At 42.7% G+C, this 20,399-nt stretch overlaps 2 protein-coding genes and 1 long non-coding RNA gene across 10 annotated transcripts; 2 read left to right on the top strand and 1 right to left on the bottom strand.

Annotated features, from left to right (window-relative positions):
- Window positions 1-96: 96 nt before the first annotated feature.
- On the top strand, window positions 97-6,716 carry LOC139623480 (E3 ubiquitin-protein ligase DTX3L). 8 transcript variants are annotated; one of them, XM_071481711.1, is made up of 5 exons: window positions 135-332; window positions 2,926-3,909; window positions 5,306-5,523; window positions 5,793-5,873; window positions 6,265-6,716. In XM_071481711.1, the coding sequence occupies exons 1-4, from the start codon at window positions 135-137 to the stop codon at window positions 5,860-5,862; spliced, it is 1,470 nt and encodes a 489-aa protein (XP_071337812.1). In that variant the 3' UTR covers window positions 5,863-5,873; window positions 6,265-6,716. The 8 variants fall into 8 exon arrangements, with proteins under 8 accessions (XP_071337814.1, XP_071337815.1, XP_071337812.1 ...); XM_071481712.1 differs by having other exon boundaries at window positions 6,240-6,716; XM_071481710.1 differs by having other exon boundaries at window positions 5,793-5,896.
- A 2,853-nt stretch (window positions 6,717-9,569) lies between these two features.
- On the bottom strand, window positions 9,570-18,246 carry golph3a (golgi phosphoprotein 3a). The gene is made up of 4 exons (XM_071481707.1): window positions 17,701-18,246; window positions 15,902-16,033; window positions 14,136-14,250; window positions 9,570-12,711 (listed from the first exon to the last, which is right to left on the bottom strand). Exons 1-4 carry the CDS (start codon window positions 17,908-17,910, stop codon window positions 12,287-12,289), a joined length of 882 nt encoding a protein of 293 aa, XP_071337808.1. The 5' UTR covers window positions 17,911-18,246; the 3' UTR covers window positions 9,570-12,286.
- A 196-nt stretch (window positions 18,247-18,442) lies between these two features.
- On the top strand, window positions 18,443-20,126 carry LOC139623479 (uncharacterized). The gene is made up of 2 exons (XR_011691520.1): window positions 18,443-19,328; window positions 19,448-20,126. It is a non-coding gene; the product is annotated as an uncharacterized lncRNA (long non-coding RNA).
- The last annotated feature ends 273 nt before the right edge of the window (window positions 20,127-20,399 follow it).

Genomic DNA, 20,399 nt, shown 5'->3' with positions numbered 1-20,399 from the left:
TAAAACTGTCCTTCAGTACAGCACTCGTGTGATCCACTGTGCAGACCTGAGGTGGGGGTTTGTGATGTAGCCAAGTGTCTCCTGTGTTGGTGTAGTTTCCTTGGTGACCGACAGAGGTCGGTAGAAGACAGGAGATGAACCCTGAGGACACCGTGAAGCTGAAAGTGAAACCAGAAGACAGTCCGGTCTTCAGTGGGTCCAGAGGAGCAGCGAGGTGTCGGTACGGGCGGAGAAATGTGCACCGTGGAGGTGGGTTAAATGTGTTTACCTTTGAAACAGTTGAACAGGCTGGAGGAAGCACAGCTGTGGAAACAGGAAGATTTACTGTCGGTGTAGGTGGAGTTTTATTCCTCTGACTGTTAAACTGTTAAACTGCTGCTGTTGTTTCTCTGACTGAGACCTCGGCGCTCTGTGAGTTAGTCTCTGTCTGATTTAGTCACTTAGTCACAAACTACTGTGATAACATGTCAGAGTTTCAACGGAAAAGCGCGCTGAGTTGGCGCAGATCATTATGGAATAAGACTTCCGGTTTGGCCATCCAACCTTCAAAATAAAAGCGGGTTAATTCAAATGAACTCACCAGAGTTTCGCCGTTACTCTGGTTCATTTTGATGTTGTCCATCATGTATAGGATTCGATTTGTCTCCGTGTCATTTGTTTGAACAGATCGATAATCCAATCCGTGTGTAAATGTGTAATCTGTGAATATAAAACACCTTCTACATTTACAAGAACTAAATTTGCAAACTCACAAAAATATCTTAAAAATATAAAACCAATCAAAACGAATTCCACAAATATAAAGAAATCTGTGAATAATTTTAATTAATTTACAGGTAAATAAAAAGAATTTGTGATTATCCTGACATTTACAACTTTCAAACACGTATTTGCTTGCCATATAAAAGTTATGTTTTTCTCTCAAGCACGTGTCCGCCTACAGACGCCGTAATTTCCGCTTTTCAAAGTAAGAGCATGCGATCTCCTATGAACTGTTTTTCTTTTCAAATAACAACGTGACGCGCTCCGTGTTGACGTCTGTAAGATCTGACCAGGTACAGTACCCTGATCTTTTTATATACAGCCTATGACCCTGATACAGACCTTTGATGGCTGACTGTGTTGATAGTTAGCCATCAAACCGGCACCTGTTGTTGCCATGGTGACAGTAAACATTCATGTTGCTGGCTGAGGGAAAGGAAGCAGGGTGCTGGGTTTTATACACTGTAAATAAGATGAAGATACTCTGTAAATAGACCTGATTTCCTATACATCCAACATGTACACAGAAAACTTGTTTGTTATGTCAAGTCTGACTGGATATTAACAGTAACAGCTGTATACACAGTGTATATATGTATTTATAAAAACATATGCACTTCATAATGAAATGAAGCCTGAAGGATCCCTCATAATCTGTTACTGATGTTTGCAGGCAGGCGTTTTTCCAACCATGTTATGTGTTATTTTAATAAAACACAAAATGTCATACATATACAGGTCAGATATTGGGCCACTGTTATGATGGTTAACTGTGTTCGTGGCTCCGTTTGGACTGTTTCGTGACGACCAATTCTGACAACCTTGGATGCAGGCTCCTTTCAAGTTAAAATGCTCCCATTTTTATTGCTCGTCTCCTCACTTTACTTTTGCCCCTTTCAACTTTTCTTAATTTCCAACCATGTAGTTCCAGTTCAGCAGCTCCTCACCATCCTCCAGTACACAACTGTCATGTTTTACCTTAAAAAACCCCTCACCTTTCAGTGTCTTTGTTCATCATCTGGGATGTGAAAACATCAGATTTCCACACAGTGAGATAAAATAAAAGATGCTGTCTTGCTCATAGCTCAAGTGTGGAGTGTCTCTCCTGCTGGGTTGTAAAGTTTACAGCCCGACACACCGTTGTCTCTGCACTGCTCTGTTTACTGTGAAGAAAGAAACACAGTGAGATATTCAGCACCGTCTTGAAGGATTCAATTACTCATTGACTTTAAAGGAACAGCCCTTTGTATATTAGTAACGTGAACCCTGAAGGAGAATTTAATGCAGAGAGTTCAACCCTCTTTAATTTGGATACAGAGTCATCTTGATTGTTGCAGAGTAATGGTTTCAGCCCTGTTACAACATACCAGTGCTCAGTAACATGTTACTGCATCAGCTTCAGAGAAAAATGTTCTTCCACATTTTTAAATAGAAAATGTAGCACACTACACCTTCCCTCCATTTAAAATGCACCCTGCATTTAAATGGAGAGGAAACAAAGTAAAATGCACAGTAAACTGAAGAGGACACACTTCCCAATACACCACCCGTACCAGGCAGCACACCAGGAACTCCATCAACAACAGCTCAAATGCCAACGAGCCCCCAAACATGTTACAGCCACAACAAGACATTTGACTTGAGTGTGTGTGCAGCAAAATGTTCATTTTTTCTTTGCAAACAACAACAAAACTTGTTGATGTTAAAAAACATTTAGAAATATGGGAAAGGTTTACTGAAGTAGAAAGCTGATAAATGTATTGTTCTGAAAAAAAAACGTGAAGTAGAAAGTAAAGTATAAAGTTAAGTATGATCTGTTGATCTGTGTTTGTGTTTTTGTCTTTTGGTTATTGAAGTCATGTTTTTCTTGAATAAAAACAACAACAACAACAACCAAAACCACAGGAGCATAGAGGGTGGCCAGAAAGAACAAGAGAATGAAGGGAGGACAAACACCAATAACTAAACGTAAAAACAAAAACTGGCACCAGGATGAGCAGAGCTCCATCCTCAGAACAGGGCGAGATCCCCCTCTCCTCCAGCCCCCCTTTAAAGAGGCTGTGGTGGGCGGAGCCAGATACTCAGTGACGATCAGGACCACCTGAGGAGGAGGGGGAGCATGTGACAAGCTAATAGCTAATTATCTGTGTTGTCTGTTTGCAGTTCATCACAGACATCACTGCTGTCATCGATGGAGCTGGTTTCACAGACAACAAACGACTGATGCAGATTCTTCAGTCTTACAGTTCAGAGAAAAAAGGTTCCTGCTACAAGGTGAGGGGAACCTTTGAGGAAATGGAACACCTTTCAAACCAACTGTCAGTACTGAGGCATCACCTCAGTTCCCCCACACATGGACAAACCCGTCATCAAGACGAACCTGCTTCAGCTTGTGTCAGACCGGTGGATGTGTCTACAGCTGTTCTGGACTACATCCAGCAAAAATGCACAAGAAAACTTGACAGAATTCAAGGGGAGAGCTTTGTCCTTGAAATACAGCCTGACCTCAGCTCAAGACACAGTAACCCCAACAGCACAGTGCAGGTGACCTTTAGACCATGGCATGTCTCTGTAAACCCTGTCCATGTTGACTACGTCAGACAGAGGTTCATCACATTCTACCAGAGAGCTGCCTCTGACCTGCAGGTCACATCTGTCCCTGTCAGTCCACGTCACCACAAAGACCTGCAGAGGAGGTTCCCACACTTCCTCTTTAAACCAAGCCACGACAAATATGAAGTGACTGGGCCCTTTACGCACATTGCCAAATTGAAAGAATTAATTTTACAAAACACACCAAGTTCAAGAAATAGTCCAGTGAACAAAGGTCCAGGGAGCAGCAGAACCTCAGGTCCTTCACACAGCAAAGATCCTGAGGATGAATCATGTCCAATCTGTATGGAACCAATTGTCACAGCAGAGAAGAAGACCCTGCGTTGCAAACACTCCTTCTGCAGAGAGTGCCTGAACACAGCTTTCAACTACAAGCCTGTGTGCCCGACCTGTGGAGAGCTGTACGGCACGCTGAAGGGGATGCAGCCTGACGGAGGCAGAATGACTGTCACTAAGGGCTCCTTATCTCTGCCTGGATACGAGGCATACGGAACCATAACCATCCACTACTACATTCCAAGTGGCATCCAAAAGGTAAGACTGCAGGTTTCTCCTGGAGCTTTCAGCTGGATCTCACGGCCTTCATCAGTTGTCATCACTGACCATCACAGATCTTTGAGTAGAGACAAAGGTTACCAAATAATGTAAAAGCATAATTAAAAAAATTAACATCATGTCGTATTGAAATAGACTTGAAACTAGAGACTGAGACATAAACTCATCAGGAAAATGTTTACTGAGGTAATAAATCAGTGAGAAGTAGAGACATTTTCACATAGACTTCAATACAATCAGACTTCTTTTTACAGCCAGTGGAGTCGCCCCCTGATGGTCATTAGATAGATGCAGCTTTAACACTCCTCAGCATCGGCTTCACTTTTCAGACCCAGAGTCTACGTTTTATTTATTTTATTGACAGTCAGATGTCCCGTTCTTGCACAAATGTCCACTTGGACTCAAGGACAAACTGATTAGATCTTTAGGAGGTCAAAGTTCAAGGTCAGTGTGACCTCACAAAACACTTTTTAGCCATTACTCAAGACTTTACACAGCAATTATGACAAATTTCACAGAGATGGTTAATATATTATCTGAATCTGGATGAGCAGGGATGTGATCTGAAACTGGTCTGAGTGGTGGAGGGAGTGAGTGAGACAGTAACTATTTTGTTTTATTTAAATCTCATTGCAAAAGAAAGCTCATTGCAAAAGAAAGCTCTTTTGCAATGAGGACCTGACCCAGATGACAACATTAAAAACTTCAGACTAAACTATAGAAAATCAGGCAACAGGTCAAACAACACTGAAAGACAGATGTGAAGAAGGCTACAGTAACTGGGAACAGAGACAATCAACAAAGAAGTATCGACACTGGTCTTAAATCTGGTCAAAGATCAGATTCCTCAATTTAAAGTCCACCTGCAGAAAAAACCATGATGATGGAAATTATATTATTATTATTATTATTATTATTATTATTATATAAACTAGTATTTTGCTGTTTGGGTGTTGTGTTACTTTCTGCAGGTGAGATAAATAAATCCTCTGGTCACAGTTTGAGGAAATACAGTCATTAAAAAACTGCTGTTGATCAGCCGTAAATGTTCCTGGTGATGTAACAGAAACAGTTTACACCAAATAATTTTGAAAAAGCAACAGCCAATAGGAAAAGTCCAACACTCAGCCAACCAATGGGGTAACATCATCACTCAACTCACTCACTCATTTACTCACTCACTTACTCACTCTCTCAGTCACTTACTCGTGATGACACACACACACACACACAGACTCACAAGGTGAAAACACTACTAGCTCTGCGGATAAAGAGCTTTTGTTGTCCTGTGTCCCAGAGTCACTTGAAATGCCATAATGCTTTGCAGCTTGGCAGATCATCATTAGGCAGAGAGACCTTTACTGTGTGTCTGCAGGAGGAGCATCCGAACCCCGGTAAGCCGTATGAAGGTGTGTCCCGTACTGCCTATCTCCCAGACTCCTCGGAGGGCAGGAGGATCCTTGACCTGCTGAGACGAGCCTTTGATCAGAAACTCGTCTTCACTGTTGGTCGCTCCACCACCAGTGGGCGGAACAATGCAGTCACATGGAATGATATTCATCATAAAACCTCAACACATGGAGGACCAACTCAGTAAGTACTCTTCTGATAACACCAGTCTGTGCCTCTAATGTCATCAAAGCCACATAAACCAGGTCCTTCCCTTCCTCATGCAGTCACTGGTTTTTAACGTCTATATACTGATGACAAGAGAAACTTATTCATGTGTCCTAAATAAACATCATGGGGGGTGGGGGGTGCAGCACAGGGCTGGTGCACACTAACAGTGTGAGTGTATTCATTTTCACTGACTATGAAACTGTCCATATGAAGTGACCTAGTTTGTGTGGTTGTGTTTGCAGCTATGGATACCCAGACCCTGACTATCTCAGCCGCGTTCGAGACGAACTGAAAGTCAAGGGAATTGAATGAATCACTTTGAAGTATGCCAACATGTGAAGATGATGTATGAAGTTACACTATTATCTCTAAGAAGTGATGTACAAACATCTCCCATCTTAAAATCCGTCATTACATCAATCATAATTTCAACTGTTTTGTTATCATTCTTTATTCCTCATGAGATTTCTTCCTGGATTATTGTTTGTTGACTGATTGTTTTATTTTCACTAAACATAGAAATGTGATTGATCTGAAAATTAATAATTGATTCCTATTGGTGTGTTCAAGGTTAAACTTCATGATGAGTAAGCAGTCTGATTTAGTGGCTAACTGGGCTATGTTGTTATATAATGTCTGTTTTACATATAGATCGTAGCTTGTGTATCCAATATTCACAGCACTTGTAGTACTGGTGAAATTATTTGTTTTCAGGTCCGCGGGATTTAATTACCACTGTATGACAACACGACAAGACAGCATGCACACCTTACCTGAAATCAGGTGAGCTTGGCCCAGTGTCCAGAGCTGCTCCACTTGTCCCTCACTGGATCAGGCCCAGGTTCTCCTCTTGTCTGCAGCTGTGTGACGTTGGTGTCTGCTCCAGTTCATGCAGACAGGCAGAAACTAAACCACCAAAGGACTAGGACAGTTGGTTGTTACAATCTGCAGTTTTCATATGCTCATATCTCTCACCTGGCCTCTGACAGGAGGAGGAGCCAGTCCAGGAGCACGGCAGCCAATCAGAAATGACCTGTAATTATGACTCTTATTTTTAGTTTGTACTGTCAGTGTGATATGTCAGCATTCTGTCAGTCTTCTCTCAGTCTGACACATGGACGTTAAAGTGTGCTGTAGAACTTCAAAATAAAAGACTCAATTAATGATTCTGTGTTGTCCATTAATTCGGCTCACGGGACTGAACATTTTCCATCTTGATATTTCCCATCAATTACTTTCATTTATAGAAATACATGTATGACCAGCATATATATATATCAATCAATCAATCAATCAATCAAAGTACTTTAATGATCCCAAACTGGGAAATTGTTGCGTTGCAGCAGCAGCATAACTTACAATATGTACAATTTATTATTATTTATTTAAACAGATTTATTGTATAGGGTGATGGTTTGTGGCAGGAATGATTTCCTTTATCTGTCCCTTCGACAGCGGAGCTGTAGCTGTCTGTTGGAGAAGGAACTCCGCTGTCTGTCCAGTGTTTGGTGGAGAGGGTGGTCAGGGTTATCCATGATGGATAACAGTTTGTTCAGTGTCCTCCTCTCCACCACAGGCTCCACAGTGTCCTGTTTACAGCCAATAACGGAGCCAGCCTTCCTGATCAGTTTATTAAGTCTGTTGGTGTCGCTGGCTCCGATGCTGCTCCCCCAACAAACCACAGCGAAGAAAAGTACACTGGCAACAACAGACTGGTGGAACATCTCCAACATCTTGCTGCACACGTTGAAGGATCTCAGCTTCCTCAGGAAGTAGAGTCTGCTCATCCCCTTCTTGTACACAGCGTCAGTGTTGGATTTCCAGTCCAGTCTGCTGTTGATGTTGACGCCCAAGTACTTGTAATCCTCCACCTCCTCCACATCCTCCCCCAGAATGCACAGTGGCTGTGAAGCCGTCCTCTTTCTCCTGAAGTCGATCACCATCTCTCTGGTCTTGCCGACATTCAGCCTCAGGTGGTTGCGTCCAGCCCACTCCACAAAGTTGTCCACCACTGTCCTGTACTCCCCCTCCCCTCCCCCACCTATACACCCAACAAGTCATCAGAAAATTTCTACAGGTGACATGACTCGGAGTTGAATTGAAAGTCTGTGGTGTATAAGGTGAAGAGGAAAGGGGACAGCACAGTCCCCTGTGGAGCTCCTGTACTGCTAACTACCGCGTCAGACAGGACACTGCCCAGGCAGACAAACTGTGGCCTGCCCGTCAGGTAGTCAGCAATCCAGGAGACAATGGAGGTGTCAGCACCCATCCCCCGCAGCTTCTCACTCAGCAGCAGCGGCTGGATGGTGTTAAAAGCACTGGAGAAATCAAAGAATGTGATTTTCACAGTGCTGCCTCCACCATCCAGGTGCATATGAGCTCGTTGCAGCAGGTAGATGACGGCATCATCCACTCCCAAATGGGGCTAGCAGCGCCCTCGCCTGCGGCCTCAGGTGGGTCAAGACCAGCAGAACAGAGGACAGCTGGCTGGCGCAGGTCCTCAGGATCCTGGGGCTAATGCCATCAGGTCCTGCAGCCTTCTGCTGGTGTAGTCTCTCCAGCTGTCTCCTAACCTGGCCCGTAGTCACAGTCATGCGGGGGAGGGTGCTGGTGTCTTCAGTGGAGGAGGAGGGGGAGGAGAGGTGCCGCACAGGAGAGCTCACCAGGGGGGAGGGGTGGATGCAGTGTGAGTGTGTGGGGGGCTGGATGAGTGAGGGGGACAGAAGGCTGTAAGCTAAACCTGTTGAAGAAACAGTTCAACTCGTTAGCTCTCTCCAGGCTGCCTGATGTTAGCCTATCCCTCCCTTTACATCCAGTGATCTGTTTCATCCCAGTCCACACATCCCTCATGTTGTTCTGCTGGAGTTTGGCCTCCAACTTCCTCCCATAGCTTTCTTTACACCCCCTCAGCATCTCCCTGAGCTCATGCTGCACTCTCCTCAGTTCCTCTCTGTCTCCAGACCTGAAGGCCCTCTTTTTCTTGTTGAGGAGCACCTTCAGGTCGCTGGTGATCCATGGCTTGTCGTTGGGGAAGCAGCATACAGTCTGGGTTGGCATGATGGTGTGTTCACAGAACCTGATGTATTCAGTGATGCAGTCAGTCATGTCGTTGATATCCTCCCTGTGTGGCTCACAGAGTACGTCCCAGTCCGTTGTCTCGAAGCAGTCCTGCAGTGCCTCAGGACATACACATATACACATCATGTATGAATATGTATATGCACACATGGTGTGTGGAGAGACCTCTGTCAGCTGATTTAGGTTCATTTACCATCAGTTCAGTGACAACATTTTTTAATGATTTCTAATATCCAAGAAAGGGAAATATTATGGTTAAGGCAATTGAACGATGGTTGAAAGGTGATGTGTAGACAGATCCAGGACTCAGAGTGACTGAGATCTCGTGGGTTCACCTGTATGCTGGCTGATCTGCCACGTGAACTGATTTTGTTTTAATTTAGTAATTTAATTTGTAATTAAATTCTGAGATAAATCTGTGCAGATTTACAGACACTTTGAGTGAACATGTGTCAGAGCTGTTGCAGTTATTGAGTCCACAGTGAAACTGACCAATAGCAGCTGCTGAACCATCCAGACTTGAGAGCTTAAACTTTAATTTCATGAACTCCATTTAAATGGAGATTTCAGAGTGAAGCTGGTGAACATGCTGTCATTTATTTTGTGTTTTATATTTGTAATTAAATCAATCAATTTGAAAAAAAAAAAAATCAATTTACATCCACATTAACTTAACACATTATAAAAAACATAACTGGAACATGAAGTCTAGAGTGGAGGAAAACTCATCACCTCCTGTGTCAGGGTGAGCATGGTGAAATTATCCATGTGTGATCCACAATGAAGTCAATGTGTCCAAATACAGGAAAATAATTCACCCCCCCACACACAGACTGTAACCTCTGTCCTCATAAATCGATAAACTGGCCTGAGTCCTCACATTGGACAAAACAAGTTGTGTTCAAGGTCCATGAGTTTCAAATAAAAGTATAAATCAGTTGTATGATGAGGCACTTCCAAGCTCTTGGTTTATTTTCTAGGGTCAAAGAAAGTACACAGATTAGAGGTCCCTTTATTTAGATAACATATATAATCTCTCATATTCAGTCCACAACATGAGGTGATTCTCAGATGCATAAACCTGCTGCCCACCTCTTCTCCCCCCCCACAGTCACTGTAATCACTCCCAGCTCTCTGCTACATGCAGCACCCCGAGGAGGCCCTCTGTAATCAGCAATGTCTTTCACAAGCTCCATGAGCTTTGTTAGCAAAAATCTGTGTTAAAGCAAACATCAGTTGAACAAATGTGAAAATAAAAACTCATAAAATTGAGGCAATATGAAATTAAGAGCGAGGTTCATAGTGAAAAAGGCTATGTTGAATGTTTAAGCACAATGTCCAACATGTGAGAGACGGTGCAGCTGAGCCAGGGTGTTGGAAAGGTGACTGTGTGAATTTGTGCCTGATACAAATACACAAGTATATACACATCAACATCTGGAATGTGAGCCTGTCTTCTGACTCTTCTCATGACACTTAGATTTCTTCAAAGTTCAGTAGATACAGAGGATTTATATTGAGAGTACACCACCAAACTTCAGAAATGTTTCATCTCTGTGCATCCAGCACAGTGACAGGTCTGGAACAAGCTGAGCCTGGTTGAGCAAGAAGACTGGAGGCAGAGGAAACAGCTAGCCTAGCTGTAGCCTAGCTCCATTAAAGGTGAGCAGTTAGCTGGTCGACCAGCTGACTCCATTTTTTTAATGTTTAAATCTGTTTTAAAGTGACTGAATGCACCCTGGACTGTTAGAGTTCATTCATCTTCAGATCTGAATATTTCACTGAATGACTTCTAAACTGTCCAGACCCATAAAAGCTGAGGAGAAAATCATGAGAAATGCATTTATCCTGCCTGAAGCCCAGTGGATTACCTCAATTCTGATTTTATTTCAATTAACTAAGAACGCCAGTCCCAGTCAGCTACACAATTAGCAGCTGTGTTAGCCAATGTCACTGAAGATCAGCCAGATATTACAGGCTGTCTGTAACCCGGTTTATATGAGCACATTTTGACATCTAGAGAAATACTCCAAGTCTTGATCCTCCATCGAAATTCATGTTTCATTATGAAGAAAAATTTACTGGGCAAGGTTTTTATTTACTTCTTTTTCTTTTTTCTTCTTTTTAATAGGACCTGATTTCATCATGTCAGAAGGTTACATTTAAGCTACAGTATGTAACTTTTCAAATTATATTTGTCATTGAAATTTGCTCCAAAACATGTTAGTGTGTAGAGGTGCTGTCAGAATCATTGAAAAAGTTTCCACGTGAGCGTTGACTTTTTAACCAATCAGAGAAGGACAAAGTCAGAGGCTGGAGCTCACCGAGGCTTCAAGCTAGCGTTAGCTGTTGGAAGACGTCACTGCAGCTGACTCACAGACTAGCTAGCTCCTGATTCCTGCATCAGCTGAGACAGCAAACATGGCGAGGCAATAGGTGGAGGCCTGGGCGGAGCGTAACAGAGCAGGGAGGGGTGGGAGCAGCAGAGTGGCTCTGCCTTCAAGTTTCATGCTAGCACTAGCTTGATTTCCAGGGCTTTTATATTGTAGTTTTTATATTTAGTATCATTTCTTTTTCCTTCCACCACCTTAACTATCAAGTGCACGTGTTTGTCTGTCACATGATGTTCACATGTTCAAATCATTTTAAATTTTTTTTCCCCAAACATCAATGGAGATGAGGTCTAAGTAACTGGAAATGAAAGTCAGCGCTCCCTCTTCCTGGAACTGTGTTTAGCTTCCATGCATCTCTAGACTTATTGTCCTGATTTACAAATGAACCATCTACCACACAACTTCAGGTGAGGAGGAAGGGGTGGAGCCTCACAGCAAGAAAATCCATCAGGCAGCTGGTGCCTTTCTCTGTGGGGTTTCCTCCATTCATGTGACCTGACCCCTCTAAACTGCCCCCAGGTGTAAAAAGTCTTGTTTCTACACCCTGTTAAATACTGGCAGCATGCCTATGTACCCCTCCCTCTTGTGAGTGTGAGCTGGGACAGTGTCCCCCTTTGTCCCTGGATGAGCAGGTAAATATGATGGATGGATGAGATGGATTCAACAGAGCAGGTCTAGATCTAGGGAATAGACTGGTTCTGACCACATTATTTGTGTCCCAGTGTGACACCATATCCATCTCATCCTTAGACTCCAGGTTTGGTAGAAGACAACCATGTAAAGACGTGTCAGCGTCTCCACCCTGTACGTGGACCTCTACATCATTGGTTCTTTTATGATGAGGTGTGTCAGGATGGCACCTCAACTAACCTCTGCCACGCACACTGTACCTCTAACTGTTCAAGATAGAAAGATTTACAAGATAGAAAAAAAAAAAAAGATATGAATCAACATCTTGATTTCAGCTCCACCCACATCATCACCAACCACTTCATTCAAACTTCCATATTATTATTATTTTTTAGCAAAAGTGAACACATAATTGACACATGGGTGGGTGGGGGGCAGTTATCTGGAAGGGAAAGGGGATGGGGGGGGGGGGGACAAGGAAAGAGGGCAGCCCATTCAGCCCATTCCAAAAGTCCAGGCAGGGGTAAACTGTAAGTCAGTCAAGTCACCATGTTGGGGGCAGTACTATGATTCCTACCCCAACGTACAATGCCACTTGAATGCCACAACTGCTCACTGTCCTCTCTGCGGTAGCCTCATTTGGTGAAAGCAGCCACCACAGCCCATAACAGCTCATTGGTGTTGGCCTTCATGCTCTCCCCCTCGGGCTCCAGTTCCAGCAGCTGCCGCACTCTCTTCATGGCCAGGTCATATTGGTCGTCTAGCAGCGGCGCAAAGGCATTTTCCAGAACGTCGGAGGAGTGGGCTAAGAAGATAAGCGCGAGCAGCCGCTTGTCCATTCGATGAGGGTCATTCACCCACTTGTCCAGTACAGCCTCCTGGACCTTCTTGATGAGGCGCTGCTTGATGTTGTTGTTGGTCAGAGGATGTGTGGTCATGTCAAAGAGCAGGAAGTTCTGCTTCTCAGTGGTGAGGACGCCTTTCTCCACCAGGTTTTTGGCCAGCCGCTCACGCACATTCCTCAGCTGATAATGAAGTTTTAGGGGGTTCCACGTCTCTCCTAAAGACATAAGATAGTTAATGCCGTCACAAAAAGATGACATGCTCATCTGCATTTATAACAGGGCAATAGGAAGAACAAGGCAAGTACCACCTGAGATCTACAGTGCCAGCTTTTCACAGGCATATGTGAATGTGAAAATTATTTCCTATGGTTCTTAAGAGAAGCTGGTTCTAGCTTCAAAGGGACTGGGAGCATTTTATCTGTACTTAAAGAGATCAGTGAGTCAGATTAGCAGATTCTCCTCCGTCTGTCTCTGCTCTGTGTCTGTGTTTGACTGACATGGGACTCAGCTCCTCCATAGAGCAGACAGCAGGGCAAAGGTCACAGAGGACATGACAACGGGTGACATAAAATGTAGGGATGGATCTGGCCTAAAGATCATATGACTCTGATCCTTTGGGGTAGAATCACAAGCCACGGTCTGAATATAAATCTGCATCCTGTTTCTACTCTTATTTTATTCTGACGGTCCTGACTAGAAGTAGTGATTCATATCTTTCCACCACTTTGATGCTTCTTTCAAAAGATACCAACTGTGTTACAACCAATCACACTTTCTGCTTCGTTTATGTGGAGTATTCATTTTAATAGTTCTTTATTCATTTCAGAGGTGCTATATTGAAGTATTTTAATTTGAAAGTTCAGTCCCGGCTCGACCCACTTCCTGTTTTACTGCCTGCAGGCAGGTCTCAGGTCCCGTGGACAGACTGTAACTCAACTGTCTTGGACTGCAGCTGGTGACGGTGGTTCTTGTTCTTATCCAGTGGAGAACTGGTTCATGTGCCGCTACAACAAACTCACAGAGAAGCCGAACAAGGACTGTCTCCAGCTGCAGTTAGCAGCTAGCTGTTTAACAGTTCACATGGTCTATTAGCAGAGAGTAAACTTGAAATGAAATATCTAAATATAGAAACTTTTAATGATTTGTTCTGTATGATTCATCTGAAAAGAAGATCATATACCAAAGTAAGATCACCCACAGCTATTATTTTTAATCCTTTATCTGACTAATGTGACTAATCTTCATGTTTCTTCAAACTGAGTGGAAACGCAAACAAATGGGATTTTTAATTCCTGGTATAATTTGGTCTCACGGTCTAACACATATGGACACACAGTCCTATTCTAAAGCAGGATGTGCCAACATGATCAAGCTCACATGCACATCAGCTGCTGTTTAACAGGCAGTTTGTGGATGAGATTTAAAACAACAACTTCATACTTTGAATTAAACAAATTCAACTCATAGTCTGTCTAAGCTATGAGTGCACACAGACCCAACCAGTCTGTATGTTCCAACCACCTGTGATGTAGAGTTCAACGTTAAGCTGGGTACCAGCAGGTGGAGGCAGCGTGGCTCTGTACTGTTATAGATCTGCTCACAGAACGAGGTTGTGAGCTGATGAAGTGGCTGAACTCACCACTGAGCAGTTCGATCCAGCTCTGCACCGTCTCCGGCGGCTGGGTGTCTTTGATGTGTTTTAGGGCTTCGTCCAGGAGCACGTCACCTGTTGGAGCATCTGACTTACAAATGACCTGCGGGTTTCATTCAGAATGACGACAGTTATAATGTGTGATGTCTATAGGCCCGACTCACATCACTGACTGACATTCACTGTCATATCAGACACTGAAGCTGCTCACACTGGCTCGAATAAACATAATTTTGTACACCAAACAAGATAAATTGTTTGGTGTAGGGTTGTCACAAGAACCGATACTTCCGGTACCAATTCGATACCAACACGCAAAAAATACATCAATACCTGCTTTTTTCTGGTACCGTCAGAACCGAATATTCAACTTTTCCCTCGGCGAGCCGTGCCGATTCTTGGCGGAAGTGACGGGGGCAGTATGCGCGTGTGAGCAGCACAGAGCAGTCAGCGGCGCTGAGATAACAATAACAATGGCTTCAGCAAGTGGGAGTGGAAGCACAACACGTCGGCTCCGTGACGAAACAGGTACGAAGAGTCGCGAGTGGAAATATTTTGCATTCGAGGCGGATAAATACGGAGCAATTCTAGACACAAACAAGCCGACATACAAACAGTGCCTGGTATTAGAGGTTTTAGTTATGTGAGATCAGGCTCCACACCACTGTTGTTTTGTTATTTATGTGCATATTTATAAGAAGAAGAATATTGTTTGTTTTATATACTTGAAGGCTCCATGCCACTGCTGTTCTTTTTTGAATGTAAATAGTTGAATATTGTCGTTATTTATTACCATAAAGCACAGTATTGCTTGTTTTTATAGTGGTGTTAAATACTTGACAGTTTAAAGCAGTTTTCAATTAATTAGTGAATTTAAAAGTACATGGGTTCTGTTTTTTTTAAGATATGTTTTTGGGCATTTTTTGCCTTTATTGACAGGACAGTAGAGAGTGACAGGAAAGGGGCAGAGAGAGAGGGGGAATGACACGCAGGAAAGAGTCGGGCCGGTTGGGAGTTGAACCGGCGCTCGCCTGCTAATGTGGTACGCGCCCTAACCACTCCGCCATCAGGCCGCCCTGTTTTTTTATTTTTTTTAATTTTTTTTTTTTATTGTGGTATCGAATTAGTATCGAGAATTGTGGAAAATCACAGGTATTGGTATCAACTACTGAAATTCTGGTATTGTGACAACCCTAGTTTGGTGTACAAAATGAGAAGTGACAAAACTGTGAAAAATGGCCATTAGTTTCCCGGAAGCTCAGGCTAACATCTGTAAATGTCTTGTTTTGTTACATCAACAATAAAATAAAAAACAAAGAAATTCAGTTCACAGACATAAAACAAACAGAAGCAGAAATCCTCACAGTGGAGCACCTGCAGGGCATTTTTTGCTTGATTAAAGTGTAAGAACTGTTGTCAATTAATTGTGTTATGTGTTATGAAAATAAATGGAGAATTACTTTTCCCCAAAGCAGCCTCCCTCACTCTCTTTCACTGTGCACTTCATTTTAATGATGACGGCATATGGAAGAGTTGCAGGTTAAGGTGTGCAGCAGTTTTTGTTATGGTCTGTTGGAGTTGGTCATGTCTTTTTGATGATAACTGTGCAGGCTGATGCCACATGCTCATGCCCAAACCATCATTAGTTAAGGTGGTAGCAGAAAAGAGCACCAGCAGAGTGAGAGAGGTAAAAATAAAATAACTTCTCTGGACAATTTGTGTAGGAAAAGCTTAAGCAGAAACATGTGTCCCACCTTCCTGGCCAGCAGACCTTTCCTCCTCATGCCACAAGCCTCCAGTTGGAGGCGTCCTCGCAGGGCCAGCTCAATCAGCATGCACCCTCGCAGCCCCGATGAAATGCAGTCATTCCAGAATGAGGTGTAGCCCTACATCATAGAAATACATCAGAATCCTAGTTTGTCAAAACATTACCATGGAATTACAACAGAAGAATTTCTCATGCTCAACCTGGCCAGAGTAAACTTGCAAACTGAGACAGGTCAATCAAAAACAACACACAAGTTGGCAACATCACCTTCATATTAAGGCTGTCAAAGTTAACGCGTTATTAACGCGTTAACGTAACATGCCTTTAACGGGAGTAATTTTTTAAACGTGATTAACGCTTGTGACATTTGAACCTCAGGCCACTCCGTAGCTCGGGAAATCAGGAAGCACTGCACCGAGGTCGATGCCGTCATGAGCAGTAATGGATTATTATTAACATTATAGTATAATGTTACAGTTAGTAAATTGGTATGCCCATCTGTAATTTTTTTTGTTGGGCTTTTGTTTTAGTTTATTTCAGCATCTTGTTTTACAATGCAGTGTGCACATGTTAGTTACTTGAACTGAGAGTATTTCTCGTTGTAGCAATAAATAAACATGATTTTTTTGCATAAAGCAAGCATTTGTCTATTCTCATGTTGAAAAGAGTATTACAATTTGAAAAAAATCAGTTTAAGGTACATTTAGAACAGATTAAAAATATGCGATTAATCATGATTAACTATGATCACTCATGCGATTAATCGTGATTAAATATTTTAATCGATTGACAGCCCTACTTTATATGTGTGTTTCTTTAGGCGCCTGACTACCAACTGAATATAAAAGTCATGTTCATTAATAAATGGCTTAAAAAGCTGAACAGCAAAACAGAATCTGCTTCATCTGCCTCATCGTTATTGACAAACTAACAGGTCATACATGACAAGAATCACACAGTCAGCCTCAGGTCTTATCTCTGTACTGTATTAGTGTCGGTTGTTAGCTTCAACATGTCAGTCAAGCTGTAATACAGAAGGACACTTGACAATTTGTCACAGTTGTATCTTTTTTGCCACCTGTTGAAACAGACACACAAGTACATCATTTAAAATCACTTGTCACATTTTGGTTTCCCCATCAAATGATAAAAATTTCAATGACTTTGACTTACTTTAGATAATTTACTATTGGTTTTCACTTGGGTTTTAAAGGGTTTTATCTTTTCATTGGTGTCAACACATCCTAATTACAGGCTAATTACCTCCACATACATTTAAAAAAGACAGTAAACAGATGGTGCCTGGTGCCAGTACTGTTGAACAGTCAGTGTACCTGTTTGTCAGTGGTTTAATCAGTGATCAGGTCACATTACAGAATGAGTCCACAGCAGCAGATTGATAGATTGAAGATGACTCTTCCCCTGGACACTTACTGATTATTAACCCATCTGTTTACATAACATTTCCTCTGTAAATCGTTTCCTGTGTGTCCTGTTAGCGCACCAGTGTAAACACACTTTACCACAGGACAACATCATTCACCGAGCACAACTGTTACTGTAAAAGCTTCTTCGCTTCACGACGTGAACTGTTTTCTTCTACAGCCCAGTGAGGCCCATTATTGTTGTTAGCTACAGCTAGCATGATAGCAAACAAGGCTGCTAACGTTAACTGACGGTAGGTCGGTTAGGAAAATAGAGCTAGCATTAGCCTGGGTAACGTCCCACCGTTTTAACGTTAACCTTAATTGTACGCGATAGGAAACAGGGATTATCTGCCATTACCTCTCGGTCTTTCAGTCCCAACAACAGCACCTCTTCCATCAGGGTCAGACGCGTTTCCTTGGAGTCTCCGGTATCGTCGTCTTCCTGCTCGTCTCCCCGCCGGGGCTCCTGGTCCTCCTCCCCGGGCGGCCGCTCTCGGTCGGCGGCGCTGCGCGAAGCTTCAGTGCGCCTCTGCACCAGGCCCGAGCTGCGCTGAGTCAGGGAGGTCATGTCTGCCGGGAGCTGCCGGGAGCTGGCTAAAGCACGACTACACGACGCCTCGGCCGACGCTGCCCGAGATGTTGGCTTCACTTACTTGATGTCGACCATATATCGGTTACCTCGGGTGTCGTGGAAACGAGCTACAGCGGCCTGGGCGCCCGTGGCATCTGAAGAACGGCTCCTCTTCCTTGACTCCGTCCACAGCTATGTAATGTCTCTCTAATATGGCGCCGTGCGCGCATGTGGTACCGAAGTTATCCAGCAGGTAGAGGCCGAGACAACCTGATTCACTTGAAGTTAGACTGAATGCTACGTCAGCTACTTTATGAAACACACAACCACAGTTACACTATTATATTGGAGAACTTCTCTTCTGCATCACGGTGCCTCAGTTTTATATTAATCTATTTAATTCCCCTGGAACAGAAGTCTCCTTATTGTCATCAAATTACTGCAAAAACAAAACTCAGTTTATAATGTATATAATGTTTATAATATAATTGTACAACACAGCCTGGTATTCACAAGTCTACATGTTCACACAACTGTTCAGTTAATCATACTGATGTAACCTTAGTTATTTGGATACTTTAAATTATGAGTTTACCATATTAATTTCTGTTGTTTATTAAGTGGTGCAATGTTATTTGAGTTCATTATCGTATTAGTTAATATTACTTAATTGAGTCTATTATGTAATGATTTCATTATCAGTTATAGCTTTTTTACAACCCCCTTTTGTGTGGAACACTTTTGGTTCCCACCTGACATCGTTTACAGGGGGACAGGTGTGAATGTGACAGTCTCTTGGGATGCACACTGCCGAGAGGGCAGAATAAAGTTGTGTCAGCTGTCCTTCTGTGTTGGTGGTGATTACAGAACACAGAAAATTGTGACCCAATTGTCGCCCACAGCCCAGAGAGCCTGGAGAACGGTACCGTTCAAGAAATCAGGGTTTTGGACTGGTGGCAGTGGTGGGATCCAAATATATGTGTAGGCTATACAGTAACTAAGGTTACACTGATGTTCCTTTAGATCTCCCAAATTATACCAAAAAGCTTGTTGAGGTTTGGGAATCTTTCTCTTTAATGATGCTCACAGGATTTAAACAATGAATTAAAAAAACTGTGTGTTCTGAGGTGTCCTGTAGGGAAGAACCCAGAAAAGACCAATAACTGGCGCCCATGCACCATTTATACTGAGGAGAGTTTATTTTTTAGAATTTCTCCTGTGAAAAGGTTGAATATTATAAATTTACATATTAGTATAATTTCTTTTTTAACCTTTCATCAGCATGGATTATACCCACTGTGCCATGACCAGAGTGTGACTCTGAGGCCACGTAGGGACTGGTGGTACTGTGCAGGATATTCAGCTAGACCAGGTTCTGAACTGAACTGCCACCATCACCTGTGCAGAGTGCTCAGGTGAGAAGGAGTCACCTGCAGACTTTGTCTTCAGATCAGATGGACTGCTGCTTCTCGACGTTTGTCTGTTTGCACTGTTTCTTTCCTGTGATGTGAACTGACCTTGTTGCTATCAACAGGACCGGAGACAGTGCTTCTGCAGAACATGTCCACCCCCATCAGCATGTGAGGAAACATTGCTGTCTACTTTTACAGAAGAACAAGGCGTTCACCAAAGAAAAACACTTCCTTATCTTGTTATTGTGACTTCTACATATCTTTATTATGTCTTATGATCTTATTCAAGATTTGTCATGAGAAAAAATCTCATAGTTACGAGGATCAGGTGACACTATATTCTGTGACCTGTTTAGAAAGTATAGCTGTATTGTCACTACAGACATTTTTATCATACTTTAATGCTCTGTCACCACAAAGCTCAGACTCATTTCAGATGAACTGTGTTCGCTGCTCCTGAAGGATCAGTGACTTCATGCACATGTGCCAGCATAAGCCCGAGGACTTGAGATGCCTCTGCAGTGCTGATGTATAATAATCTCTCAGTGTGTCAGACCACATCTCTGTCTTCTCAGTCTTCTTACAAATATCCCATCATTTCATTGTGATTCTGAGATATGAAACATAATTATGAGAAAAGGTCCATTTATACTTTTTTTCACTGGTGAATCTAACAGGCCTCCATGTACTTTAATGGTATTTTCTTGGTATAAAAAGAAGTGGTTTTCTAGTTTGTGTACTGGTACTTGTATGTGGCATCTGTTACATAAATAAATGTGTGTGTACACGTAATTAAACAGATTTGGTTTGCGGCTCCTGATGTAAATGTGTTGATCTGCTGTGTGTAATATTCAGGTTAATGGACTTTGAGTTTCTCAATATTGTCCTTCGAGTGAGGCAGGGAGTTTTCCATGTGGACAAACTGTGTTTAATTGAGGTTCGATGCAAGGTAGATAGATGCACACATATATTTATAACAGAAGAATAATCACATATGCATACTGACAAACTTCTAAACACACAGTTATTCTGCGTTTTACACACCAGACATCAATTACTACTCTGTAAAAAGGT

This window comes from Trachinotus anak, unplaced genomic scaffold (assembly GCF_046630095.1).
Source record: "Trachinotus anak isolate AG129_WGS33_773 ecotype Australia unplaced genomic scaffold, CSIRO_AGI_Tana_v1 ptg000008l, whole genome shotgun sequence".
NCBI lineage: Eukaryota > Metazoa > Chordata > Actinopteri > Carangiformes > Carangidae > Trachinotus > Trachinotus anak.
This window is presented reverse-complemented; position numbering and strand designations above follow the sequence as displayed.